This window comes from Arachis hypogaea, chromosome 14 (assembly GCF_003086295.3).
Source record: "Arachis hypogaea cultivar Tifrunner chromosome 14, arahy.Tifrunner.gnm2.J5K5, whole genome shotgun sequence".
NCBI lineage: Eukaryota > Viridiplantae > Streptophyta > Magnoliopsida > Fabales > Fabaceae > Arachis > Arachis hypogaea.
Genome location: NC_092049.1, coordinates 17,115,752 through 17,128,296, shown reverse-complemented (window position 1 = coordinate 17,128,296; position 12,545 = coordinate 17,115,752). Strand labels below are relative to the sequence as shown.

The 12,545-nt window shown below is 33.8% G+C and overlaps 1 protein-coding gene across 5 annotated transcripts; it reads left to right on the top strand.

Moving 5' to 3' along the window:
• Positions 1–252: 252 nt before the first annotated feature.
• LOC112741709 (phospholipase D zeta 1) lies at positions 253–11,386 on the top strand. 5 transcript variants are annotated; one of them, XM_025790790.3, is made up of 20 exons: positions 253–476; positions 971–1,072; positions 1,201–1,316; positions 1,421–1,562; positions 2,564–2,734; positions 3,667–3,840; positions 4,497–4,739; positions 4,854–4,970; positions 5,400–5,539; positions 5,667–5,816; positions 6,470–6,626; positions 6,714–7,229; positions 7,674–7,784; positions 8,744–8,890; positions 8,977–9,174; positions 9,259–9,360; positions 10,033–10,164; positions 10,370–10,435; positions 10,664–10,725; positions 10,813–11,386. In XM_025790790.3, exons 1-20 carry the CDS (start codon positions 474–476, stop codon positions 11,060–11,062), a joined length of 3,099 nt encoding a protein of 1,032 aa, XP_025646575.1. In that variant the 5' UTR covers positions 253–473; the 3' UTR covers positions 11,063–11,386. The 5 variants fall into 5 exon arrangements, with proteins under 5 accessions (XP_025646575.1, XP_072069961.1, XP_072069960.1 ...); XM_072213860.1 differs by having other exon boundaries at positions 279–476; positions 1,226–1,316; XM_072213859.1 differs by having other exon boundaries at positions 420–827.
• The last annotated feature ends 1,159 nt before the right edge of the window (positions 11,387–12,545 follow it).

The following is a 12,545-nucleotide window of genomic DNA, read 5'->3' as shown; positions in this document are numbered from 1 at the left end:
ATATGGAAATAGAAAACATAATTTTATTATTTATACAGTTTTTTTTTACAAAATTTAAAAAACAGAAAATACTAAAAATAAAAATATAAATTAAATACACATTTTTTATATTAAAATGAAAAAAAATATATTTTTAAAAAAATTAACAATAGCACCATTTCATTTTATTTTTACCTAAAATAAATGAGCAGCTATCATTTTAAAATTATTTTCATCAATTTATAATGTATTTGGCATCTACAAACTACTAATATCGTAGATTATGATCTCATCTGATTAGCATAGTTAGCGGGTAATGATCTGGAGTGAAACAATGCTTCAAAAATATAATTTAACTTATAATTAAATTCAATTAAATAAATTTAATTTGAGTATGGCTAGAAGAATTCTGAAAAGGGAAGTAGAGCCAGTGAAGAAATGAAGTTTTGTGCACTTATGAATTAGGAAACTGAACAGAGGTTTTAAATTTAGCAATGGTTTGACTCTTTTGACTTCAGAGTTGACAATGCTTTGCTGCAATTTGTATATTTTGCATTGTTTTGGAATTCATTTGTTTTCTCCAAATAAATGTTACTGTTAGTTATATCTCTGGCCTTTCAGTTTTTGTTTTAGCTGAAAATAGTTTTACACCTTTGGTTTGATGATTGTGTTTTAAAGTTTGTTCGCAGTTGCCAGTACTGCCTTGTCTTTCAGTATAATGTTTGGGGGCCATCGTGTGGGAACCATAGGGAGCCATAACTTGTTTCTTTTTTTTATAGCTATTTTTAATGCATTTGTTTCTTTATTTTGTATTCCTTAATTATTGCTGAAATAAATGGATAAATAAGGTAACTTTTGTGTTATTATTTCCCTAGCATTACTCTTTCTTTCATTGTAAAAAGAATCGTGGTTTTTCTACGTATTATTATTTATTTTATTCGATCTTCCTTCCTAAAGGAGTATACTTATTTATATCTCATTTTTGTTCCAGTTCAAGTGGGAGCTAGTGAAGAAAGCTTCTCAAGTATTTTATTTGCATTTTGCATTAAAGAAGCGTGCCTTTTTTGAGGAAATTCATGAGAAGCAAGAACAGGTATTGGATCAGCAATGTTTTCTTAAGATGGATCTTTTTATTGCTTATAAATAAATGCATTTGCAGAATTTTTTTTTTATATATGCTATTTGTTTTGATGTAATGTTCACTGAAAAATTATATTAAAGGTTAAAGAATGGCTTCAAAATCTAGGAATAGGAGAGCACACTACTATGGTGCATGATGACGATGAAGCTGATGATGAAACATTTGCTTCACATGCTGATGAATATGCAAAAAACAGGTGAACCCCCACCCCACTGGCATGCAACTTTTGTTGGCGCACTTTTACAATATCAATATGCTAATTTGTCGTCATAATTTCCTGTAATATGAAATTTGGTCCAGAGATGTTCCATCTAGTGCTGCTCTACCAATTATACGACCAGCCTTAGGTAGGCAGCAGTCTGTGTCAGACAGGGCAAAGAGTGCAATGCAAGGATATCTGAATCACTTTTTGGGAAATATCAGTATTGTTAACTCTCCAGAGGTATGCTTTGCGCATGAGCCTTTAACCACTGATGTTAATCATGTCATAATCTTGTTACACTGTTATCGATTCATTGTTGAGGTTTTAGCGTATATGGCATCTATGGTCGGATGAAAGATATAAATAAATTCCTACAATTGGATTTATTGAAGGAGGGACTATGTGTTGATTTGTTAATTTAACATATGAAATGAAGTCAATTAACATCATCCTTGGGTTGATTGTGTCAGTCATAACAACTTACAATGGGGCCTTTGTGGTGAAACAAATATAAGTAGAATAATAGATATAGGGGCTATGCAAATTGTTTAAAAAGATAAAATCCAGGAGTTACAAGTGCTATAGTACTGGATACTGGGCCTATATCTTTAAAACATAATAGCCAATATTTAGTCATGCTCTTCTTGCATGCTCCTGTTTCAGTGCTCTGAAATTGGTTGACATCTAACATTCCTAAAGTAGGAATAAAAATAAAATAAAATAAAAAGGAAAATTAGAACTCTGTTTCTTTGCTACTCTACCACTGTGGAGTCTGTTGATTTCGGATAGTGCACTAGTTTCATTAACAGGTAGCCAGATGCATGATGATGATACTGTTTTTGGTTGACGATCAGATGCACTTGTCCTAAATTGTGGAACCTGTTCGCATGACCTTAGCTTTTCAGCAAAAAATTTGCAGTTTTTATTGATAAACAGAGATCATATATTTGGCAATTAGGGTTGCTTATCGTGGTTTCCTAATCCCTAGAGTCCATGATTGTGGGAACCTAGTGCATTGGGCTTTCCATTTCCTCTGCAGGAGTATTGATTATGACGTAGGAACTTATAGGACATATTTTAGTTTCATTTGAATTTTGAAGTCCATGACTATTTTCTTTCTTTCTTTCTTTTTTTTTAATAATTATTTGTTTGGTGCATTCCTCTGCTTTTGATGTCTTGTTGTATTTGCATGCTAGTTTATGATCGCTTGAAAATTGTTAAGCAGCAACTTTGTGTCATAGGTCTGCAAGTTTTTAGAGGTATCGAAGCTATCTTTTTTGCCTGAATATGGACCTAAGCTGAAAGAAGATTATGTAATGGTGAAACATCTGCCCAAAATTCCAAAGGATGATGATTCCAGAAAGTGTTGTACATCTAGCTGTTTTAGTTGTTGTAATGACAACTGGCAAAAGGTGACATTTCTTATTTTGAATTAGGTCAACATGATTTACTTGTCTTGGTTTCTCTTGATAATATGTAGAATCTAAATGTTTTGCGTGCAACATTTCATCACTTCAAAGGAAGTCAGATTTGAATATACACATAACATATGTAACCTATATAGCATGAGAAGTCAATAATACAGTAACTGTGATAACTTGCTATGTATATCAAGAATATAAATCTTTAGGTATATTCTGTCCCATTTAAAACTGAATGAGAACTTCTAACTTAACATTATACTTTTTCCCCCAATATATTAGAAGTTTCTCATAAATAAGGGGTGAGCCTCGGCCCAATAACAGAGTCAATACTTTGAGACCTGATGGTCATTGTGGTTCAAATCCTAGAATCTACTTTTTGTTGTAGAGGTAAGGTTGTGTCTATCTACCTTCCTCAAACCTTGGAGCCTCATGCATTGCGCTAACCTTTTCTTTATTATTATTATTATTTTCAGTTTCATTTTGAATTTGGGGCCAATTGAAGATGCAACATTGGTTATTTTGGAAAATAAAAGTTTAGTTCGATAGGGGAAGTCCACTTTCTTAAGGAGTATAGATTATAGATGGTCGAATCATATTTCCTTATTGTTTGGTTTCTGAGAGAAAAATGTTTAGAGCAGGGAACCCTACCCATTTCTTAGCCAAGACATACCTCAACCCTCAGATGGGGCTGGCAGTATTTCTTACTATATGCTCCCAGCCTCCCATGTCAATCCCGGATCTCGCATCCGAACATCCTCAATGTTGGGATCCTGTGATATGGGATGGCGGGGCTATTCATTGCTTACTCGTCTTTGGTTCAAAGCATTGATATATTATTATTATTATTATTATTATTATTATTATTATTATTATTATTATTATTTTGACTTTTGCAATTATCAATTTCTTGTTTTCTACAGGTATGGGCTGTATTGAAACCTGGATTCTTGGCATTGCTGGCAGATCCTTTTGATAAGCAGCCCTTAGACATTATTGTCTTTGATGTGCTGCCTCCATCGGATGGGAATGGGGATGGTCGTCTGTCACTGGCTAGTGAAATAAAGGAACGAAATCCTTTACGCCATTCATTCAAGGTGAGAAGTTCTCCTTTATATCTCTTTTTCCATCAAATTTGTCATCCTCAGATGACAATATTTGCTCATATGACATGGATTTGGCCCTAGAAAATGCTACAAATTTTTCAGTGTTTAGATGCGAAAAAGTTATCCAAGGACCAAATTTGTGGAGTAATCTACCAGGCCATTTATCCAATAAAATTTCATGGATCAAATCCTAATATTTTTACTAGTTATTAGCTGACTTTCTATGTTGCACCAATATGGATGAGTATTGGATATAGTATGATACAATATGCAAATATGACAATTTTATAGATAAAAATTGGATGTGGGTATATATATATAATCACAAATTACATCACAAATAATTATGTATAAAAAATAAAAAATGATAATATAATTAGAGAAAAATAATTGATATGAACAAATTTATCTTCAATATTTCAAAGAGTATAACTTCTAACATTTGATATTCAAAAAGGAAAACTTTAGAGATATATAAAAAATATGAATGCAAAAGAATAATACAAGTATTGATATGAGATATAGTATTGATACTGATATGTTAACAATTTTGATGTATCTGCACATCAAAGCTGACTTGTTCATGTTATCAGATATCTGGTTGTACAGAGTTACATAGTTTTTGAACACTTGGCTTAATATTGTAGGTGACGTGCGGTATCCGGAGCATTAGAATTAGAGGGAAAAGTAGCAGTAAAGTTAAAGATTGGGTTGCAGCAATTAATGATGCTGGACTTAGGCCTCCTGAAGGCTGGTGTTATCCTCACCGCTATGGGTCATTTGCTCCTCCAAGAGGCTTAATTGAAGATGGTAGTCAAGCCCAATGGTTCGTGGATGGGCAAGCAGCATTTGATGCAATTGCTTCTTCAATTGAGGATGCAAGATCAGAGGTTTGAAAAATGATTCATCATCAGCATTTCATGATATATCTTTTTTTTTTTTTTTATCAACATGGAAAAATGATTATCTTCAAATTTCTGTTCAATGATTGAAAAATTCCAAAGATATTCATCTGTGGATGGTGGGTATGCCCAGAACTGTATCTCAGGCGACCTTTTGACATTCATGCATCATCAAGGCTTGATAATTTGTTGGAAGCAAAGGCTAAGCAAGGGGTTCAGGTAACCTTTAACGGAAACTATTTTCAGTTTCCACAATGCCTTGGCAGATTTACTTAAGAAACCATAGTTCTTAATAACCTTTTTTTATTGAGTTCTTCAAATTGTAAGAGATATTTGGACACATTGCAAGGATTTTTGCATGATGTTGGGTCTTAGATTTCGTTGGCATTCATTGTGATGAAGTGTGTCGATTGGCATGAATGCTTTTATTTGTTACTTGTTAACACAGATTTTAGATTTATATTCTTCTTTACAAAGAGTTAGCTCTTGCTTTTGAAAATCAACAATGTCTATAAATTAATTGTATTAGTTAGTTTATTGTGATTATTCTCAATTGTATTGCATGACACCTAAGATTAAATGTTTTTGAATTTCTTGGGTTTCATAGTAGTGTGAGGATTGCTTGAATGCTTTTATTTGTTAATGCAGATCTACATTCTTCTGTACAAAGAGGTGGCTCTTGCTTTGAAAATCAACAGTGTCTATAGCAAGAGAAAGCTTCTTAGCATTCATGAGAACGTGAGGGTACTACGCTATCCTGATCACTTTTCTTCTGGTGTTTATCTATGGTATGCATCTTCCCAAATACGGCTTTCTTCCTTTTGTTTCATGATTTTTGTCTTCTTCCAAGCAAGTATCAAACCATAAAGCATACTAAGGATTTTATGTTTCCTATGTTCCCATGATTATATTCAGGTCTCACCATGAAAAACTGGTCATTGTCGATAACCATATTTGCTTCATTGGAGGACTGGATTTGTGCTTTGGCCGTTATGACTCATCTGAGCATAAAGTGGGGGATTGCCCTCCTCTAATCTGGCCTGGAAAGGACTTTTATAACCCTAGGTGAGTTTTGTCAATAGAAAATAAAAATTACAAAGGAGCTCTGTAAAAGTCTATTTGACCATGCTATGTAATTGTTAGAAGCTTCATGTAGTTAAAACAGAATTACAGAAAACACTTCTGATTTTTGAAGATTGAAATGGTTTCCTGGAGACTGAAGGTTATATTTTTATATTACATTAGAAATTAGAGTAACAATCTGCTGTTAAAGAAGAAATTGGTGACTGATGCTTCTCTTAAGGAGCAAAAGCAGATACCAAAATTGATTTTTTATGACTATATTTATTATGGATTATGGAACTATTATGAAATATAGAACTTAAGATTTTGGATTATTAGTTATGATGCTCAATACATGGTTTCTCTTGATTTTCTTCTTCTTCTTCTTTTACTTATATATATATATATATGTGTGTTTCTTTGGGGGACGTCTGGGATGCGACGAGATCCGGGATTGACTACTATGATTCAAACTCATTTGGTTGCTTCATATACGTCACTCTTCTCTTTTATAATAGCATAAGAATACAATATAACTAAATTAGTATGTTTCACCATTGATATGTGTTAATATATTATTATAACTTTTTATTCATATTTTATGGGCTATCATTTTTTTGTGGGATTGAATTCACAGATTTTTTTCAATTTTCCAGGGAATCTGAACCTAATTCATGGGAAGATACAATGAAAGATGAATTGGATCGTAGAAATTATCCTCGTATGCCTTGGCATGATGTTCATTGCGCCCTTTGGGGACCACCTTGTCGTGATATTGCTCGGCACTTTGTTCAAAGATGGAATTATGCGAAGGTTAGGCTCATCTGAAATCAATTAATTCATCTTGGTCTTACATCTATTATCCTAATTGGAAATCTTGTTTCTTTTTCCCCATATCAGAGGAATAAAGCTCCGTATGAGGAAGCAATACCTTTACTTATGCCTCAGCATCATATGGTTATTCCACATTACTTGGGAAGAAGCACTGAGATGGAGATTGAAAACAATAATGCTGAGAATCATAGAGTCATCAAGAGAGAAGATTCATTTTCTTCATTATCCCAAGAACAAGATGTTCCTCTACTTTTGACTCGTGATGAGTCTGAAGGAGACCCCAAAATGAACGGGTTAAACTTCATACATCACGTTGATAAGCCAATAAAGGTTGGTGGTGGTCTTCCTTTCTCTTTTCGGAGGGTGAAAATTGAAGCTGTTGGTCAAGACACCCCAATGAAGGGCTTTGTAGATGATCTTGGATATATGCATTATGATGAGAAAAAGTCTCTGGATAGAGTGCCTCATGTTGAGCAACAAAGTACTGGTCCAGAATGGTGGGAAACACAAGAGCGTGGTGATCAGGGAGATTTTGCAGATGAATCAGGGCAAGTTGGCCCTCGTGTTTCCTGCCGTTGTCAGGTACATTGTACTCGTATTGCTGTCAGCAAGCTACTTAAATATAATAGTGTCGATAACTATCACATTTTGTTTCACCTGTTATGTAAGTCTTTGTGATTAGATTACTATAGGATATGTGTCATTTGATCTATGTAGTCTATCTCATGGAAAAAGCTTGGGGTGGCAGTTGTTATTGTATATTTTTCAGATGATAATTGACCAAAAGTGTCATTAAAATTTGGAAAATGCTTCATCATGAAAGTTGTTGACTTTGATCCTTTGTTTTCCCCCGAAGGACCAAAGCCTCCTGGTAGGTGGGTAATATTTCATATCTTACTGGATGCTCAGCTCTCATGTAGATGAACATATGATCTTTTGCATTCACTTTTTTGCTCCTCTCACTTATTATATTGTTTTATTGACACTAGTAGTTTTTTATGCCAATAAAATTGCTTTTATTGATAGGTTATTAGGAGCGTCAGTCAATGGTCTGCTGGAACAAGCCAAACGGAAGAGAGCATACACAATGCCTATTGCTCTCTTATTGAAAAAGCAGAATACTTCATCTACATTGAGGTATCAAATGCGCTTCTTCTTTTTACCATATCTCCATAGACTGTAATACTCGTTTTTGTTGATGGTTATCAAGATGATGATACAAAAGTAGTCTTGCTTTATCCATTATTGAATTTTTTTTTATAAGCTTTGATTATATTGACAATAAGAAAAGAAATGGTTAATAATTACTTGGGTTCCCATACAATTGTTTCATACAGTAACTGAAGTGCAGTTGTTTTAAACATTTGAATTACTATCCTGTTTCTATGTAATATCTAATGTCTCAGGCTCTGGCTCCAATAGCTTTCCATGCTCTTACTCATGCTTAACTTACACGTGGTTTATACCATGTTTGTTACATAGTACAGTTTCAGAAATAGAAGCCTTTTGCACTTCTTTGTTTAGGCCAAAATAGAAGCCTTCTGCACATGCAAACACATAAATGATGGTTCCTTATTTATACTATTTGGAAAAGAATTTAATTTTGATGCACTGTTTGTATAAAGAAGTTTTACACATGCATTGAATTACATATCATCATGTCAGCAAAATAACTATTTTTTCACAAGTTCCGCTTGTATGGTTATCCAAAAGATGAATGCAATTTGTGTAAAATATATTTTCACCTTCATTGTATCAAAATTAAACTCAAAAGGAAAAATGAATTCTGACGCTTGGTTTATATTTCACTTTCCCTTGAAAAACTCAGTTTGAAATTTTTTGTTAAACAGAAACTTTTGCCCCTTTTTTAATCTATAAATATGTCGGGGAACAGATAAAAAATATTGGGACTTTCTCTTTAGACTTATATTGCAGGTAACCCTTCATGTATGAAATATCATATAGTTGAACACCTTTGTTAATAACAATACTAATATTCATCAAACTTGTCAATTTAAGCAATATTATGTCTTCCCTCCCCCTCTTTCTTCAACTTTGATGAATAGCTTTGATAATTCTTGGGGAATTTTTTCCAGAATCAATTTTTTATCTCAGGTCTTTCTGGAGATGAAATGATTCGGAACCGTGTTTTGGAAGCTTTGTATCGACGGATTATGCTAGCATACAATGAAAATAAATCCTTTCGGGTTATCATTGTCATACCTCTCCTACCTGGCTTCCAGGTTATAATCAATTTTATTTTATTTTTTTCTATTTCAGCAATAAGAGAATTGTTTCTTTATGACTGTTGAACTTCTGTGTTATATAGGGGGGTCTTGATGATAGTGGTGCAGCATCTGTGAGAGCAATAATGCACTGGCAGTATCGAACCATTTGTAGAGGGCAGAATTCTATATTACATAATCTTTATGAACTTCTTGGTTCAAAAATACATGACTACATCTCTTTTTTTGGCTTGAGGTCTTATGGTAGACTTTTTGATGGTGGTCCTGTAGCAACCAGCCAGGTTGGTATTCTTTTGTTTCTATTGTCTTGTACACTAAAGTTGTTCCAGTCAGCAGTCAGCTTAATGATATGAGCATTTTGGCAGGTGTATGTTCACAGTAAAATCATGATTGTTGATGATCGCATAAGTTTGATTGGATCTGCTAATATTAATGATAGAAGCCTGCTTGGATCTAGAGATTCTGAGGTAAATTTTCATGTTTTTTTCGGTTGGGTATTGTATATGATTTTGAGTTGAGGTTAAAATTTACTCCCTGCCTTTCTTTATCCAAAAAAAAAAAAAAAAGGTTTACTACCATACTCTCACACTTCCTCTCTACCTTAGTTCGTCAACGAAAATCATCTAAAGAAACAAAAGATTTGAATGGATGGAGTAGTAATATATTCCATTTAAATGCAAATCAAATAGTTTAACTACAAAATTTGATGCTTTATAAGGGTCAACTTGTGTTTAGGTAACAGTCACTTAGGTTACAAAATTTGAAGGGATGAAGTAGTCGTATATTCCATTTAAAAGCAAATCAAATAGGTTAATTACAACAATTTGATCCTACGGTCAACTTGTGTTTAGGTACCATTTATTTAGGACACAAAAACCCAATGAGCTCTAGTAGAGCAACTCTTTAGGAGTGCCCATGCTTCAGAGGTGGGAGGACTGCAAAAATTTCACTTCCCAGTTTGAGTACATAATTAACTTAGTTTTCTTCATATCTAATTGATGAAAAGATGATTTCGCTTTTGTTGTTGTTCTTATTACCCTGCATACTTTCTATCACCATTGAACATTTTAAGTTATCTATTGATATGCACAACTGTTGCATCGCTGGATTATCCTTTAATTGTTAGACGTGGGTTTCAGATTGGAGTAGTTATAGAAGACAGAGAGCTCATTGGTTCTTATATGGATGGAAAGCCTTGGAAAGCAGGAAAGTTCTCCTTGACTCTGCGTTTGTCATTATGGTCTGAGCACTTGGGTCTACCAGCAGGAGAGGTTAGTGTCTTAACATTCTGTGACTACATAAGAGTATGTTTTGGTTGGGGATAAAGATGTCGTGCAAGTTATTATGAATGACATTTACAAATGAAATTTATCCATGTAAACTGCACCACATCTTTACCCCAGACCAAACATGCTCATGTCGTGGTGTCATGGTATGCCTGATTGTTGAATATCATTTTAATATCATTGTTTACAGGTCAATCAAATAATGGACCCGATTATTGAATCATCTTACAAAGATATTTGGATGGCAACAGCAAAGGTAAGAAGGAAATATAAAATTTTTATATAAATAGCAGTACTTTGGAATGGTATATATTATTAATTTATTATAAAGATTACTTTTGGATGGATATTTCTTTGCGTAAAATTTATTCATTTAAACATATTTTGTTGTTTTGAGAGTCTTCCAATGATGTTCTTGATTAATTGGATTAGAAATGATATTTCAATAAGAATACTGATAATTGTTCTTGGATACATTGTACAGACAAATACTGCAATTTACCAGGATGTCTTTTCTTGTGTACCTAATGATCTAATCCACACCAGGTATATTCAGTGATGGTTTTCATCTTTGGGTGAATCTTCTATTTGTTTTGTCCTAACATGAATTTGACACCTTTTATGTTTGTGCAGACTTGCTTTCAGACAGAGTGTAGCCTTTTGGAAAGAAAGAATTGGTCACACAACCATTGATTTAGGAATAGCGCCGCAAAAATTAGAATCCTATCATGATGGAGATATCAAGAACACTGATCCATTGCAGAGATTAGCATCAGTGAGGGGTCATCTTGTTTCTTTTCCTTTGGAGTTCATGTGCCAAGAAAGTCTAAGACCTGGTTTCAGTGAAAGCGAATATTACGCCGCTGCTCAAGTTTTCCACTGAGTAACACGTGTTCATATATTAAAACATCGTTGAGTACAGTTTTATTTTTCATTCGATTTTTATTTTTTTTCTCCCCGCAGGATTTGCACTATATTATTTGCAGAATGCCTTTTTTTATTCCAGTTCTGCAATGGAAGGGGGAAGATCCAACGATATATTGTAAAGAATGTAAATTGTAACTTCGCTGTAAAGAAATATTATTCAATTTTATTTTTACAGGAAAGAATATCAGAAAGAAAGAAAAAAACACCTTACTTCAAAATGTATACACAATGCCTCTGATGTTAATAAAGAACTCTAAAGAAAATCCGTTCTGCGTTTCAATGATTCTCTTATTAGGCTGGCCTCTCCAGTTTTTGATATGATTCTTCCACAATCTTGATGTTGATGAGTTTGGGAAATTCTATTTTTAATTTAAGTGATGATCAAACATTATAAATGTGATTAATTGTAAGATTATTATTTTGATTTTTATTTTCATATGTTGATTGAATAATTTTGCAATACAGGTTTATGTTGGGCCGATTTTTCAGCCTTAATATTAAATTGATGAGACCATGGTTGAAATAATTATTTGTTTCTTGGGCCGAGTAGAAAAGAAAATCCTAAGCCCAATAAAATCAAAATTCAGCCTTATGTAATTTTTGTTGGCTGAAATGTTTTATTAAATGGGCCAGTTTTACTTATTATTGATACAAGCCCAAATTGTTCTTCATGCATGATTCGAAACCAATGGAGAAGGAAAGCAAATGTTTTTATTATCTTATGTCTCCATCGGATCTCATATTTCACCATGTGATGGAATTCAAATCTCATTTAAGTGAAGTTAATAAATGCATGGGAAATATGAGAGAGATTATACAATTGATTTGATGGCTCCTTTACTGCTACACGCCACCGAGAAACAAAGGGAAATGAACATTTAATTTACTTTGTCAAAATCCATTAGTTAATGTTCAAATTTCTCTTTCCTCTCTCTCTTAACTTTCTTCATTTCTTTCGGTCATTACACAGCCAACCATGGAAGCTATAGCAAGCTACCGTAGAGAAGAAGAAGCACGCCTAAAGATCATCACAATGATGGCAAGAAAAAGAAAACTAAAAGTATGCTGTGGCTAAGATCCTCTTTCACTTGTGGTAAGATTTTGTGAAGAGATCTTGGCTCCTCCATACCAAAAATGGAAGTAAAGATCTCGGCCAGCAAGGAGAAGATCCTTGGAGAGGATGGCTTGTCTCTGATTCTGCTCAACCACCACAGGAGGTAGCTAGAGTGGCTACGTGATGGAAGAGGCAGAGATTGGAGCAGATGAAGCTATCATCATCATGAAGCATCAAGGGCCAGAAGTTCATCTTGGAGAGCAAGGCAAGGATGAAGGGCTCGGATTGATGAAGAGTAATGACCAAGGAAGAACTAGAGGTAATTGCATGTTGGGTTTTGCATGGGTTATCTCTTCTCTCTCTCTGGCCGAACCGGTTCTACTTG